Source organism: Oncorhynchus tshawytscha, linkage group LG31, assembly GCF_018296145.1.
Source record: "Oncorhynchus tshawytscha isolate Ot180627B linkage group LG31, Otsh_v2.0, whole genome shotgun sequence".
NCBI classification, from domain to species: Eukaryota; Metazoa; Chordata; class Actinopteri; order Salmoniformes; family Salmonidae; genus Oncorhynchus; species Oncorhynchus tshawytscha.
In genome coordinates this window covers 9,237,664-9,254,098 of record NC_056459.1, presented here as the reverse complement: position 1 = coordinate 9,254,098, position 16,435 = coordinate 9,237,664, and the positions used below count along the sequence as shown (strand labels likewise).

The following is a 16,435-nucleotide window of genomic DNA, read 5'->3' as shown; positions in this document are numbered from 1 at the left end:
ATGAAGTCCAGCTCAATATAGTGCATGTGCACTCTGGCGGAAGGGACATGGGTAAGAGGTAATTGTTTATTGCCTTCTTAAATGTTAATCCTTTTGACACTTTTGCAAAGTACAACCCCAGGAACCAAATGTGTCCCTACTACATGCTACCAGATTTATGTTTTATTTTACAGATCACAGCTATACCAGAAAATGGCACACAGAGTTAATGGTTCAATTAATTTGAAATAGGGCAGAATAATGTAACTGGTGTTATGCCCTTTGTCACCAGTTGTTTTTCTATTCTAGAAAATTTAACTAATTCCATTCTCCACCACCCAATTTCTGGTGGAAACCGACAAATATAGAATCGTCAAAGTAAGTGAAGGGATGATGAAATGTCAAACATGCGGTATGCAACCCAAACACTGACTTGTTTGTAAAATGGCTATTTTTACTGGACAGGTGCCATTTGAGATTCCAGTGGCTAAAAATGTATCACTTTGTTGTCAGTCTTATATGCAAGACATGACAAAACAATACATTAGTCCCATAGTGTTCAACCAAAGCCATATCACATATGTATATGATCCAGTACACATCTGATTGTATTTCACTTTTTGTTACCGGAACAATATGTCACAGCGGCACCACAGTTGTTTCAGGAGTCAAATGATATACTCCTTGTTTACCCCTCCTGTGGCAGTGTATGTGCCTGTGGCAGATGTCCAACTGAAAGTAGGTGACGTGCGACTGCACACGAGCAGTCTTGTGTACAAAGCGAGCGGTAGGCTCTGGGACTCTGTGACCTAAGATACCCATATGAACTTGATTTGAGATTCTTCATCTTCTATCTCTCAAAGACCACCAACTCAGATGCACAGTGTGCTTCAACACGATATGAGGGGGGAGAAGATTTCATTTTTTCCTATTACCCCCTTTTTCTCCCCAATTTCAATCTTGTCTCATTGCTGTGACTCTCCGACGGACTCGGGAGGCAAAGGTCGAGTCATGCTTCCTCTGAAACATGACCCGCCAAACCGCACTTCTTTATGAACATCCACTAGCTAAACCCGGAAGCCAGCCACACCAATGTGTCAGAGGAAACACTGTTCAACTGACAACTGAAGTCAGCCTGCAGGCGCCCGGCAAGCCACAAGGAGTCGCTAGAGCGCGATGAGCCAAGTAAAGCCCCCCCGGCCAAACCCTCCCCTAATGCTGGGCCAATTGTGCATTGCCCTATGGGACTCCGATGCAGTGCCTTAGACCGCTGCACCACTCGGGAGGCCTTGGGGAGAGGATTTCATCCTTAACATGGTACAAATAGCCCGAGGACTATATATCCCTATATTATTGTGATGGCCACCCCTATATAAATTCCACGAACAATACTGATAGATGACAATCCTGTGTAATGTTGTCAAGCCAATCATTTTTCTTTGTCTGTATCCTAGCACAAATATGTACAACTACCTTCAGGTCTGAGGCCAAAATCTGAAGGACAAAGTGACAGAAAACCTAGAAATTACATTACGTAAATTTAGAGACACAGTGATGTCATTTCTAGTTATTTTGTTAGCCGATTTTGTAGATGGATACAAATGTCCAATCTACAGTGACAAGATCAAAGTAAGTTTATTTTATGCATGCTCTTAATGTATTACATTGCAATATATGCAATTAACTTCAATGAGTACATGTTATACATGTCCATTGTTTTCAGTGAGGCATGAGGCAGTCCCTATCCCCAGGATAGATGACACTTCGAGGGAAGCCACAACAGCACGGGCTATAGATTTGGCATCTTCTCCCTCCAACTCAACAAGCCCCAGAAATGGTGATACAATTGTCTGCTTGGTGTCACTAAAGTTATCACAACCCCTAGGTACTTAGAAACACTTAAATCTGTGGACTCATCGAGCAGGAGGCTGAAACACTTGTCACCCACATCTGCGACCAACTTTTTCAGAAAGTATGGTGCTAGAACACCATTAATCATTTCTGTGCACTTTGACCTGTGCATTTTGAAGTGGGTTGCAGCAGTGGAGTCTGAGAAAGCAGCTCTACATGCTTCTCCAATGTGATCACATGCCAGCATGGAACAGTGTGCAGCGATAGCTAATGCCATGGTGGCCTCAGCCTTTTTGCAGTCAATTTTATTAACTATAAATGGCAGCTTGTTTTGGGTGGAACTGTTACAAAGCTTTGCCTTTTGAGTATGTTTTTGAGTTGTCATGTGTTTTTTTTACATAACTAAGTTTGGCGTAGAAATCAGCCTTACAATACAGGCAGTATGCCCGTGTATCATCTCCAATAAACGGCTTCAACCAGCCTTTGAATTCAGGGTTTGATTCCCACTCCTTTCTGTATTTTTGAGTGTACAGTTTAGACTGGGACATGATGTCACAGAGGCACACACACAGTGGACAAGGTGAGTAAATGACTAAGGCTGTGTGAGTCAAATGAAGTGATTTATTTTTGTGCAGTGATTTATTTTAGCAAAGAACATTTTACATTTACATTCCTCCCTGAATGTAAGCCAGGACAGGATCAGCCAGCGGCGGCTTCCCATATGCGCGATTCATTTGCAGTCTGGGCACGGAGGGGGTAAACATCTAATGCTCTAACTGCAGCTGGGAGGGACTGCTGCTACATGCTTCCACGTCAGTCTCCAAAAGTCTCCAATAACATCAGGAAAAGTCGCTAGTCGATTTTTTAAAAATGTGTCGCTAGAGGGATCTGAATACTCACTAAATATAGCGACAAAGTCACTAAGTTGGCAACACTGCCTGTGTGATGCTCTAGCAGTGTAGCTCGTCAGAGCTGCTTCGCCCATGGAGTGTACTTTAATTGATTTTCTGCAGGCTCTTATGAGGATTCTGTGTTATGCACTATAGCCAGTTACCATATATGTGATTGAATATTATCTGCTGTTGGCTTGTGTGGATGTATGTATGCGTTTTGCAACATAGCTGACTTGAAACATTGTTAACAGTTTCAGGGCCATGGGCCTTTCTCAAGATGGAAAAATACAGAATAACATGAAGACAGGAACTGTGCAATGAGTTGGGGGGGCACATTCAGAACATAGTGATGCAAGAACAAACGGTCTTTTGTTAGATAACAAGAGCCAGGTGCGAGATAACGGTATCGAGCATGAGTGCATAGATATTCTTCACAGCAACAGTTACATCTATCAACTGAAGCGCTTAGGGGGCTGGGACCAGCCTCTTCGCCAACAATCAACGATAGGCTGGGTGAGTTTAAACCACGCCCAGTCTCTACTCTGACAGGCTGGCTCGGAAGCAGGAACTATTTCTGTCAGGGTATATTTATAATTTCTTTGTCAAGAACAAGTCAGTTCTCTGTTTGCCCTGCGAGGTGGGACAGAGAGCCCGTATATACAAAAATTGCATTTACCACTTATTGCTTAGCTAATAAAAAATACATAGTATACAATCGGTGACTCATTGTCATATTTATCCTGATACCAGATTCAATTGACGCAAATCTTAACACTCTGCATCGCGGAACCGCGGTTCTTTAACAAGCCAGTTTTTGGTGAGCCACAAGTTGAGGAATTTACATTTTCCAGGCATAGCTGAAGCTTCACTTAACGTTAGCTTGAGCTGTTTAACCTGATTTATTCAACTTCAATCACTCTTGCACGCACGTGACCGTCGCACTCTCTCCGAGGCAGGTGGCTCGTGAAACAAGAACGCACAGACAGAGGGAGACACACATGCAGACAGCGGCGTAGCCTATTACTGATGTTAAGTTGTTGTTTTTTTAAATCTAAAAGAACTTCAATTTCTATTCTTGCACAAAATATATAAATTCAAGCACTTTCAACAACCCATGTCTATTTGTCTATTTCAAAAAACTTTCAAGGCCTTGATTTATTTTCTCTCAAATTCACAAACTTTCAAGGATTTCAAGGACCCGTGGGAACCCTGCCCTCCATAGTCCTCAATGCAATACACTGTAATAGACTACATGGGACACATATCGACTTGTATAGAGGCCTTTTCTACCTGTCTGAAATAGGACTTGGTTCAACTATTAGTTGAAAAACGACACATTTGGTTAGTAGAGAACCTACTGAGTATATCCCACCCCACTGTATCGGAGACAGGTAGATAAGTTCTCTCTACAAGCTATTAAGTATCCCATGTACCGTTTATTTATTTTATTGGGGCTATGGTGGGGGCCGGAGTGAAAAGCCAGCAGCAGGCCATGTCAAAACTAACCATATTTGGTTAGTAAAGACCCGACTGAGTATTTCCCACCCCAATTTATGAGACCAGTAGTAAAGTGCTTTACAAGTATCCCATATAACGTACCATGTATTGCACTGCAGTGAATGGAATAAGGAGTCACCAGCAGCACTCTGGAGGAACTTTCTTGTAATAACTACTCTTGCATGAAGTACATTTAAAAAAAAATATGACAGTAAAACAGAGGGAGAAAAGCTGGGTTATTTTGACATTGATTCTTTCACATCTGAAAATACATTGTTAGTCATAGTACCCTCACCACATTATGAGCCATAAGGTTGCAATTTGTTTAAACTCCACATCATTGACCAGTACAGTACATTTTAAAACACCTTCACTTGACTCAAATTGAGCGATTACATAGTGGAAAAAGTCAGGCCATGTAATCTGATAAAGATAATTGTGATCAAACGGAAGGCAATGGTGTGAAGGTGTGTGCAGAGTCATGCAGGATTTAATCACACACTAGAATACCAGAACACAATATTGCTGAAGAAAAACAGCACAAGTTAATAACACAAGTTATTTACAAATAGTACATCCCAAAAACCATATACAGTGGGGAGAACAAGTATTTGATACACTGCTGATTTTGCAGGTTTTCCTACTTACAAAGCATGTAGAGGTCTGTAATTTTTTATCATAGGTACACTTCAACTGTGAGAGACGGAATCTAAAACAAAAATCCAGAAAATCACATTGTATGATTTTTAAGTAATTAATTTGCATTTTATTGCATGACATAAGTATTTGATACATCAGAAATGCAGAACTTAATATTTGGTACAGAAACCTTTGTTTGCAATTACAGAGATCATACGTTTCCTGTAGTTCTTGACCAGGTTTGCACACACTGCAGCAGGGATTTTGGCCAACTCCTCCATACAGACCTTCTCCAGATCCTTCAGGTTTCGGGGCTGTCGCTGGGCAATACGGACTTTCAGCTCCCACCAAAGATTTTCTTTTGGGTTTAGGTCTGGAGACTGGCTAGGCCACTCCAGGACTGTGAGATGCTTCTTACGGAGACACTCCTCAGTTGCCCTGGCTGTGTGTTTCAGGTCGTTGTCATGCTGGAAGACCCAGCCACGACCCATCTTCAATGCTCGTACTGAGGGAAGGAGGTTGTTGGCCAAGATCTCATGATACATGGCCCCATCCATCCTCCCCTCAATACGGTGCAGTCATCCTGTCCCCTTTGCAGAAAAGCATCCCCAAAGAATGATGTTTCCATCTCCATGCTTCACGGTTGGGATGGTGTTCTTGGGGTTGTACTCATCCTTCTTCCTCCAAACACAGCGAGTGGAGTTTAGACCAAAAAGCTCTATTTTTGTCTCATCAGACCACATGACCTCCTCCCATTCCTCCTCTGGATCATCCAGATGGTCATTGGCAAACTTCAGGCGGGCCTGGATATGCGCTGGCCTGAGCAGGGGGACCTTGCGTGCGCTGCAGGATTTTAATCCATGACGGCGTAGTGTGTTACGGATGGTTTTCTTTGAGACTGGTCCCAGCTCTCTTCAGGTCATTGACCAGGTCCTGCCGTGTAGTTCTGGGCTGATCCCTCACCTTCCTCATGATCATTGATGCCCCACGAGGGGAGATCTTGCATGGAGCCCCAGACTGAGGGTGATTGACCGTCATCTTCCATTTTCGAATAATTGCGCCAACAGTTGTTGCCTTCTCACCAAGCTGCTTGCCTATTGTCCTGTAGCCCATCCCAGCCTTGTGCAGGTCTACAATTGTACCCCTGATGTCCTTACACAGCCCTCTGGTCTTGGCCATTGTGGAGAGGTTGGAGTCTGTTTGAATGAGTGTGTGGACAGGTGTCTTTTATACAGGTAACGAGTTCAAACAGTTGCAGTTAATACAGGTAATGAGTGGAGAACAGGATGGCTTCTTAAAAAAAAACTAACAGGTCTGTGAGAGCCAGAATTCTTAATGGTTGGTAGGTGATCAAATACTTATGTCTTGCAATAAAATGCAAATTAATTACTTAAAAATCATACAATGTGATTTTCTGGATTTTTAGATTCCTTCTCTCACAGTTGAAGTGTACCTATGATAAAAATTACAGACCTCTACATGCTTTGTAAGTAGGAAAAACTGCAAAATCGGCAGTGTATCAAATACTTGCTCTCCCCACTGTATTTAACCTTTCCCTATTGACACATTTTTGGCCTGATATCCATTATCTTGGAAAAACAACACAAAAGTATTACTCCTATCAAAAGTCAAAATAGAAAAAGAGCAGCATTTTGTTTAAATACACTAAAATGTGCAATAAGGCACAGATCCAACAGCACTCCTCATCTGCGATGGATAGGATATAGCTGCACAAGTCTTACAGCTTTACTCAAGAGTCCGAAGACTGATACTCAACTGGGGCCATTCCCTCAAGGTTGTGCCAATCATGAAAGCAATTTCTGTCTGGAATGACACAAAGTGGTATGCCACACTCATTGCACTTCCAGGGAGTGTCTTTGGAGTGTCCCGATTTCTTGCAGAGTTCGCATCGCTTTCGTCCTGCAGAACTTCTCTTGCTTTTGTCTGCCACAGGCTTGATCGGGACAGGTGTATGTCCAGTGTTTGTCGGCTTGGACTGAGTCTCAATGGACACCTCACAGAGCTGGGCCACGAGCGCTTGTGTGAATTCTTTGTGGGTCATGGGCTGCATCTTGTTCACTTTACACAGATCCTTGTGAATGATGTAGCTGTTAGTAGTCGCTATGTCCACAAAATGGTAGAACAATGTTCGGTACCACTTCATTGTTTTGCGGTGGGCTGAGAAGTAAGTAATCAGTTGGTCAGATAAGTCAACACCTCCCATGTTTTTATTGTATTCTAGAATTGGGGTGGGTACTGGAATTGACTCATGAGACCATTTGCCATCCTTATTCTTGCGTTTCCTTTTTATTGTCTCCCCTCCATACGCTTGATGAATGGTGGTACCCATTGACACTTCCCGGGCATCCTTCCACTTCACAAAGAGCAGGGAGCCCTCCCTTATCCACCGTAAAGATCCTCTTGGGGATTTCTTGGTCAGCGCATTTTCTTCTGATCTTGGGAAGCCCAATCTGCCTTCCCTCATGGTACCACACGCTCCCATTTTCATATCAAATAAGTCCTTGAATAATTTTGGGCTGGAGAAGTAGTTGTCAAGATACACGTGGTAACCTGAGCCAAGAACAGAGGGCCTTACGAGGGACATCACTGAATCGTGACAAATTCCAAAGCCAACGGGAAACGTGTTTTTACCGATATACACAGTATAGTCCACTGTATAGCCATTGCTGGAGTCAGCTAACACAAAAATCTTAAAGCCAAATTTAGTGGGCTTTGACTTGATATATTCAATCAACCCATTTCTTGCTTTTGATGCCACCATCCGTTCATCTACAGCCAGGTTTCTATGTGGGTGGAAACAGGACATGCAGGCATGACGAATGTCATTCATTAATGGTTTGAGCCGAAATAGCCTATCATATTCAGGAGTGCCCTTTTTACTGTCATTGACAGCATCCTCATCAGGATCACTCATGTGAATGTTCCATGATATGATTCTGTATCTATCCCTGTTCATCACAGTAGCTGGAAACGGAATCGAGAAGATGGAGTTTGTTATCCAGTAATCACTGATAGCTCTTGTCTTAACCAGAGCAGTAAAGAAGACCAATCCAATGAATTTGTAAAACTCCTTCACAGTTATATCTATCCACTTAAACTTTTTGCCCCTACCAATGTTTCTAGCCGCTTGTCTATTTGTATTGTCGCAGAGGGTTCTGACCGTGACTTTTGTAAAAAACATTTGAAATAAGTCTAACGGTGAGTACATGGCTGAGGGATCTACTTGAGGTCCAGGAGGTCTGCTTGGACAAAATCTCAAAGGTTGAGGACCCTCATCAGGGTGTTCCTCTGTTTTCCATGGCTGATCTGACTCGGTTGTTCTGTGTGGTAAGCGAGAGTTTTTTCTTGGGGTTGAGAGACGTGGTACTTTGGACTTTAATGAGGGTGAGGCCGGCACTCTTTTACGTGGAGAATAGGTCTTTGTTGACAAATTCACTGACGGGCTACGCTGTTGGTCTGGATGCAAGGTGCTCAGCAGTGGGGCTTCATCTTCATCCGGTTTAACACTATGAAAATAAACATGAGTAATTATCAATTCAGCAAACATGTTTTGCACAACACTTCCAATTGAGCAACAGCTATTGCCATCGGTATTGGACTTCAATTCACTTTAAAACTTGAAGGTTAAAAAGACAAGAACTAGCTACACAGTGTCTATAGAAAGTCTACACCCACTAACTTTTTTCAAATTTTGTTGTCAGTGCCTCAGAGATTCATGCATTTAAATAGGGATTTTTCCCACTTATCTACACACCATACTCCACACTTTTGGCAGTAGTTACAGCTGTGAGTCTGTTGGGAAAGGTCTCTACCAACTTTGCACACCTAGATTTGGCAATGTATTATTTTTTACAAAACTGTTCAAGCTCTGTCAAGTTCCTTGTGAGCGTTGATGGACAGCACATTTTCGATTTGATTTAGGTCGGGGCTCTGACTGGGGCACTCATGGACATTTACCTTTTTATTCCTGAGCCACTCCACTAACTTTGGCTGTGTGCTTCGGGTCGTTGTCATGCTGAAAGGTAAACTTCAGCTTTCTTGCTGAGGGTAGCAGGTTTTCCTCAAGGACTTCTCTTGCTCCATTCATTTTCCTGGTGAGTAACATCCCCACAACACGATGCTGCCACCACCATGCTTCACAGTAGGGATGGTGCTGTAAGGCTTTGCATTTTTTTTGTTGCACAAGTTCAATTTTAGTTTAGTCAGACAACAAAACTTTTTCCAAATGGCTACAGAAACTCCAGTGTTTTTTGCATAATTCAAATGGTATTCAAGGCTTTCTTGAGTAATGGCTTCCTTCTTGTCACAATTCCAGTGGGTCAGAAGTTAACAGTGCCATTAAACAACTTGGAAATTTCCAGAAAATGATGTCATGGCTTTAGAAGGTTCTTATAGGCTAATTAACATAATTTGAGTCAATTGGAGGTGTACCTGTGGATGTATTTCAAGGCCTACCTTCAAACTCCGTGCCTCTTTGCTTGACATCATGGGAAAATCAAAAGAAATCAGCCAAGACCTCAGAAAAAAAATGGTCGACCTCCACCAGTCTGGTTCATCCTTGGGAGCAATTTCCAAACACCTGAAGGTACCACGTTCATCTGTACAAACAATTGTGCGCAAATATAAACACCATGGGACCATGCAGCCGTCATACAGCTCAGGAAGGAGATACGTTCTGTCTCCTAGAGATGAACGTACTTTGGTGCGAAAAGTGCAAATCAATCCCAAAACAACGGCAAAGGATCTTGAAGATGCTGGAGGAAACGGGTACAAAAGTATCTTAATCCACAGTAAAACGAGTCCTATATCGACATAACCTGAAAGTCCTCTCAGCAAGGAAGAAGCCACTGCTCAAACCGCCATAAGAAAGCCAGACTACGGTTTGCAACTGCACATGGGGACAAAGATCGTACTTTTTTGAGAAATGTAGAACTGTTTGGCCATAATGACCATCATTATGTTTGGAGGAAAAAGGGGGAGGCTTGCAAGCCGAAGAACACCATCCCAACCGTGAAGCACGGGGGTGGCAGCATCATGTTGTGAGGGTGCTTTGCTGCAGGAGGGACTAGTGCACTTCACAAAATAGATGGCATCATGAGGCAGGAAAATTATGTGGATATATTGAAGCAACATCACAAGACATCAGTCAGGAAGTTAAATATTGGTCGCAAATGGGTCTTCCAAATGGACAATGACCCCAAGCATACTTCCAAAGTTGTGGCAAAATGGCTTAAGGACAACAAAGTCAAAGTATTGGAGTGGCCATCACAAAGCCCTGACATCAATCCTATTGAAAATTTGTGGGCAGAACTGAAAAAGCATGTGCGAGCAAGGAAGCCTACAAACCTGACTCAGTTACACCAGCTCTGTCAGGAAGAATGGGCCAAAATTCACCCAACTTATTGTGGGAAGCTTGTGGAAGGCTACCCGAAACGTTTGACCCAAGGTAAACAATTTAAATGCAATGCTACCAAATACTAATTGAGTGTATGTAAACTTCTGACCCACTGGGAATGTGATAAAATAAATAAAAACTTAAATAAATCACTCTACTATTATTCTGACATTTCACATTCTTAAAATAAAGTGGTGATCCTAACTGACCTAAGAATTTTTACTAGGATTAAATGTCAGAAATTGTGAAAAACTTAGTTTAAATGTACTTGGCTAAGGTGTATATAAACTTCTGACTTCAACTGTATATCGTGTGACGATAGATGCTTTTCTATCGTTTATTTTGTTGTGTCGCAAATCACACTTTACGGCAATATTTTGTCAACATGCCGTGTGGAAGGAAATTTGCAACACAAACAAACATGGAGGAGAGTGAACGTGACACAAAGCACAGAGACCGTAACTAAAAGAGGGGCTACTTCGGTCGCATGGACATGGTCTGGATATGAAAAGTCTGACACGGACCAGAAAACCGTCCTCTGCAAAATATGCCGCAGGCCGGTCCAGACAACAGGCTCAAACACCACTAACCTCTTTTACCACCTACGCAAGAGTCACGTGAAACAGTACGGAGAGAGTCTACGGATGAGACCCTCAAAGTACAGTCAAGTGCTCAAAACAAACCTCCGACTCAGACGTTGCAAGAGGCTTTTGCCCGCGGCACACCATATAGATAACAGCTGGCGTTACAACTTACATCTGCAAAGACATGGCATGGCGGGGTTTACGTGAGTTTGTGCTAACATTCGACCCAAGGTACCAAATGTAATAAGAAATAGGCCTTTACACATGGTAATTTTATATAAACTATTTATTCATTGAATTTACAGAAAATGTGTATATTGTGATATGTGCCGTTATCGGGACATGAAATGACCTATATCGGGATATGAGATTTTGGCCATGTCGCCCAGCCCTAGCGCACACCATCCACCACTTCCGAGTATATTACTTGCTAATGTTCACTCTCTGGATAATAAAGTAGACGAGCTCAAGGTGAGGATCTCCTTCCAGAGAGACATCAGGGATTGTAACATAGCCATACTTCCGTGAAACAGAAATAACAGAAAATATGAAACAGAAATGTGAAATAGAAATATGAAACATCGGGATATACTGTCCCCATCCATTCAGCCAGCTGGATTCTCTGTACATTGCGCAGACAGGAATAAAGAACTCACCGGAAAGAAGAAAGGCAGGGGGTGTATGTTTCATGATTAACTACTCATGGTGTGTTTGTGACAACATACAGTCCTTTTGTTCACCCGACCTAGAATACCTCAATCAAATGCCGACCGTATTACCTCCCAAGAGAATTATCTTTGGTTATAGTCACAGCCGTGTATATTCCCCCTCAAGCTGATACCACGACAGCCCTCAAAGAACTCCACTGGACTTTATGCAAACTGAAAACCACATATCCTGAGGCTGAATTTATTGTAGCTGGAGAATTTTAAAAAGCAAATTTGAGGAAAACACTACCGAAGTTCTATCAACACATTGACTGTAGTATTCACTCTGTAAAAACACTGCTACTCTACTTTTCAAAATGCCTACAAGGCCCTCCCCCGCCTTCCATTTGGCAAATCTAATCACGACTCCATTTTACTCCTCCCTTCCTATAGGCAGAAACGCAGAGGAAGTACCCATGCTAAGGTATTTTCAACGCTGGTCTGACCAATCGGAATCCATGCTTCAAGATTGTTTTGATCACGTGGACTGGGATATGTTCCGGGTAGCCTCCGAGAATAACATCGACAGATACACTTTCTGATGAACTCAGTCACTGTATAGGTGATTGGGTACAATGTGACTATTAAAACCTACCCAAACCAGAAACCATGGATAGATGGCAGCATTCGCGTAAAACTGAAAGGACGAACCACCGCATTTAACCATGTCAAGGTGACTGGGAATACGGCCGAATACAAACAGTGTAGTTATTCCCTCCATAAGGCATTCAAACAGGCAAAACGTTAGTACAGAGACAAAGTGGAGTCGCAATTCAACGGCTCAGGCACGAGACATATGTGGCAGGGTCTACAGACAATCACGGACTACAAAGGGGAAACCAGCCATGTTGCAGACACTGACGTCTTGCTTCCGGACAAGCTAAACACCTTCGCCCACTATGAGGATAACGCTGTGCAACCGCCCGCTAACAAGGACTGTGGGCTCTCCTTCTCGGTGGTCGACGTGAGTAAGACATTTAAGCGTATTAACCCTCGCAAGGCTGCCGGCCCAGACGGCATCCCTAGTCTCGTCTTCAGAGCATGCGCAGACCAGCTGGCTGGAGTGTTTACTAGTGATGCATGACATATCGGTGAACATATCGGAATCGGACGATATTAGCTAAAAATGCCAACATCGGTATCGGCCCAATGTCTAGTTTAACGCTGATGTGAAAAAACGATGTCAAAGCTGACATGCATACCTATATAAACTAGGTACATGACTAATGACGCCACGTAAAATGTAGCACTACACATGCAACACAGCATTCCTAACCTAGCCCACAATGTCTTCTGTGTGGATCGAGCAGTCAACAAGTCGAGCAGTCATTTGAAAGAGTAAGAAAATATAATCAAGACAACTCAAAGGCGAAATCCATTAATGGCAAGATAATGGAAATCATTGCCCTTGACAATCAACCATTCTCTGTCGTGGGTGATGTTGGCTTTAGTAACTGGTCGAGCACAGGTACACACTAAAATTACCAAATGCGCTATTGTTCAGATGTTGCCCTACAGGAGTTACACAGTAATAGCGTCACTGCTATTAGCTTCACGACATACTATGGAACGCAGTTTGGATCTTTGCGTGTCAAAAAAGATAACACCATTTGACGCGATAAATACGCTTTTAATTTGACATATAAAATACAGTTCTATTATAGAATGTTGTGTGTTCTGAATTTGCACGTGCAAGCCAAACGCCACCACTAATATCAGTACCACTGTCAAAGCTGTACAAAAAGAGTCTACAAACAAGAAAAAACACTGGCCATGAGCTATGTGTTTACAATACCGTGTTGGTAATAAAGCATTATTTGTTCGACCGCAATTTCTGAGGTAGCTTACTAGCTTTAGCTTGGTACCTAGATAGCACCAATACAACCAGACTGAAAACAATGACCAGTAGAAACTGCAGTCATTTTCACTATTCTTAGGAATCCTTTTAAGTATTAGCTAGGTAGTCACTTGTTGTTCGCCTTTTGAAATTGAACAGCCAGCTACTTAACCCTGTTGCCCAAAGCTAACGTTATAAGTGACCAGCTAGCTTCATCTGGCTAGTGAGGCTCGACCTGACCGGGTTATGTGTTGTGAAGCTAGCACAATAGTGAAATTTGCAGTTTGCCTTTAAAATAAAAGTACCTATTTGAAAGTGATGCAGAAGGTTACAATTGTTGGAATCACGCCATATTTTGACTAGATAATGTTAAACAGGGTTGGGATGTGAAGCAATGAAATGGGGTATCAGTCTACTTGGTGACACCCACAGAACACAACTGTGAAGAGTTTACGCAAATATTAGAGTTGTAGCTCTTATCGCGGGACTGTGACTGTGTGAAATCAGCTCCCCAGTTAGTTAGCCTTTTGTGTGTATTGACATTCATATTGCACTGTACAGCTTTGCCTAAGGATTGGGGATCAATGAAATGGGGTATCAGTCTTCTCAACAGCCAATATATTTTTTCCTCTTCAGAGTTATCAGACTCCAAAACATCCATGCAGTATTGTTTTTCCTCGGGAATAGTATTCAATACACATAGGTTGACAATAAATGTGGCTCAATTCACAGTTGTTTCATAGTCCCGCAATAACAGCTACATTGCTAATGTTCCTGGTGTCACTGAGTAGACTGATACCCCATGTCATTGATCCACAATCCATAGGTAAGGCTGGACCAGTGAAATAAGTATGCCCCCAGTGCAATTCTAAAGTATAATACATCCCGTGTGATTTCAACAGGTTGTCAAATTACTGTCTTTTGTTGATTTTTTATAACATTTCAACCTCATTTAGCATGATCTATTAAATTATGGCATGATTCTACTATTTGTATTCATTTGCATCACTGTCAATGACATACTTTTATTTTGAAGGCTAACCACAAAGTCCACTATTGTGGATAATCCTTATTCTGGCTAGCTTCACATAGATGGGTCCCGCCACCATTTATCAAATAAGAACTGTCTTATAAATTAGGATTAATTTTAGATGATGACACCTAGCTATACAGTTAGCTAGCTAACTATAGCTACTGAAACAGATGTCATTTTGCTATGTTTTTTGGGAAGAACATTGTTTGCATCCATGAGCTAGCTAGCTTTTATTTAAATGATCAGCACTGTAGGTGCGCGAGAAAACATTACCAGCATCAAAGCATACGTATCGATGAATTGTTGTGACAAATGAAACACGAGTGATTGTGTAATCAATGTGTAATAACTACGTAAAAAAATATTGAACACGTTCAATTATTATGTGACGTGCAGTCATATTCAGGTCTTGATTGGTCAACAAGCTTATTTGACACGTCAAATAGTGTTATTTGACGTGTATCTTTTTTGACATGCAAAGACCCAAACGGCGTTCCATAGAAATCCTGGTTGAGAATGAAACGACTGAACAACGAAACAGCACAGCAAATACGTGAAAGAAATAGGTTTTGATGATGTTTTACTGGTAATGGGGACATATGTAAATGCCAACAAAATAACTTTTTGGTCAGTGTGATGTGTGTAACCTTTATTTAACTAGGCAAGTCAGTTAAGAACAAATTCATATTTACAATGACGTCCTACACCGGACGCCGCCGGGCCAATTGAGCGCTGTCCTATGGGACTCCCAATCACGGCTGGATGTGATACAGCCTGGATTCTAGCCAGAGACTGTAGTGATGCCTCTTGCACTAAGATGCAGTGCCTTAGACCACTGCGTCCATGTATGTGTTTTAACTATTTAACTGTACTAGAATGTATAAACATTTTTTTTTAAATATAGGTTATCGGTACCATTTTTGGGGGGGCAAGGAAAATATTGGATATCGGTATCGGACAGAAATCACTAGTGTTTACGGACATATTCAATCTCTCCCTATCCCAGTCTGCTGTCCCCACTTGCTTCAAGATGTCCACCATTGTTCCTGTACCCAAGAAAGCAAAGGTAACTGAACTAAATGACTATTGCCCCATAGCACTCACTTATGTCATCATGAAGTGCTTTGAGAGGCTAGTTAATGATCATATCACCTCTACCATACACCCTAGACCCATTTCAATTTGCTTACCGCCCCAATATAGCCACAGACAATGCAATCGCCATCGCACTGGACAAGAGGAATATCTATGTAAGAATGCTGTTCATTGACTATAGCTCAGCATTCAACACCAAAGTATCCTCCAAGCTCATTATTATGCTCCAGGCCCTGGGTCTGAACCCCGCCCTGTGCAACTGGGTCCTGGACTTCCAGATGGGCCACCCCCAGGTGGTGAAGGTAGGGAACAATGCCTCCACTTCGCTGATCCTCAACACAGGGGCCCCACAAGGGTGTGTGATCAGCCCCCTCCTGTACTCCCTGTTCACCCATGACTGCGTGGCCACGCACGCCTCCAACTCAATCAAGTTTGCAGACGACACAAAAGTAGTAGGCCTGATTACCAACAATGACGAGACAGCCTACAGGGAGGAGGTGAGGGCCCTGGCAGAGTGGGGCAAGGAAAATAACCTCTCAACGTCAACAAAACAAAGGAGCTGATCGTGGACTTCAGGAAACAGCAGAGGGAGCACGCCCCTATCCACATCAACGGGACCGCAGTGGAGAAGGTGGAAAGCTTCAAGTTCCTCTGCGTACACGTCACTGACGATCTGAAATGGTCCGCCCACACAGACAGTGTGGTGAAGAAGATGCAACAGCACCTCTATAAATCACGAGGTTGAAGAAATTTGGCTTGGCCCCTAAAACTTTTACAGATGCACAATTGATAGGACTCACAGCACCAGATGTCACAGGAAGGCCAAAAAGATCATCAAGGACATCAACCACCCGAGCCACAGCCTGTTCACCCCGCTATCATCCAGAAGGTGAGGTTAGTACAG

General features: G+C 42.6%; 1 protein-coding gene across 2 annotated transcripts in view; it reads right to left on the bottom strand.

Moving 5' to 3' along the window:
* LOC112229769 (piggyBac transposable element-derived protein 4) overlaps nt 1-16,435 on the bottom strand; it is a 39,811-nt gene that overhangs the window by 17,138 nt on the left and 6,238 nt on the right. The window contains exon 3 of one of the 2 annotated variants that reach the window (XM_024395796.2): nt 6,333-8,386. The exons of the other annotated variant lie outside the window; for it this stretch is intronic. Within the exon in view, the coding sequence (XP_024251564.1) occupies nt 6,610-8,386 (1,777 nt within the window). The 3' untranslated portion in view covers nt 6,333-6,609. Of the gene's footprint in view, nt 1-6,332; nt 8,387-16,435 lie in introns of those variants that run through there. 2 annotated transcript variants of the gene reach the window in all.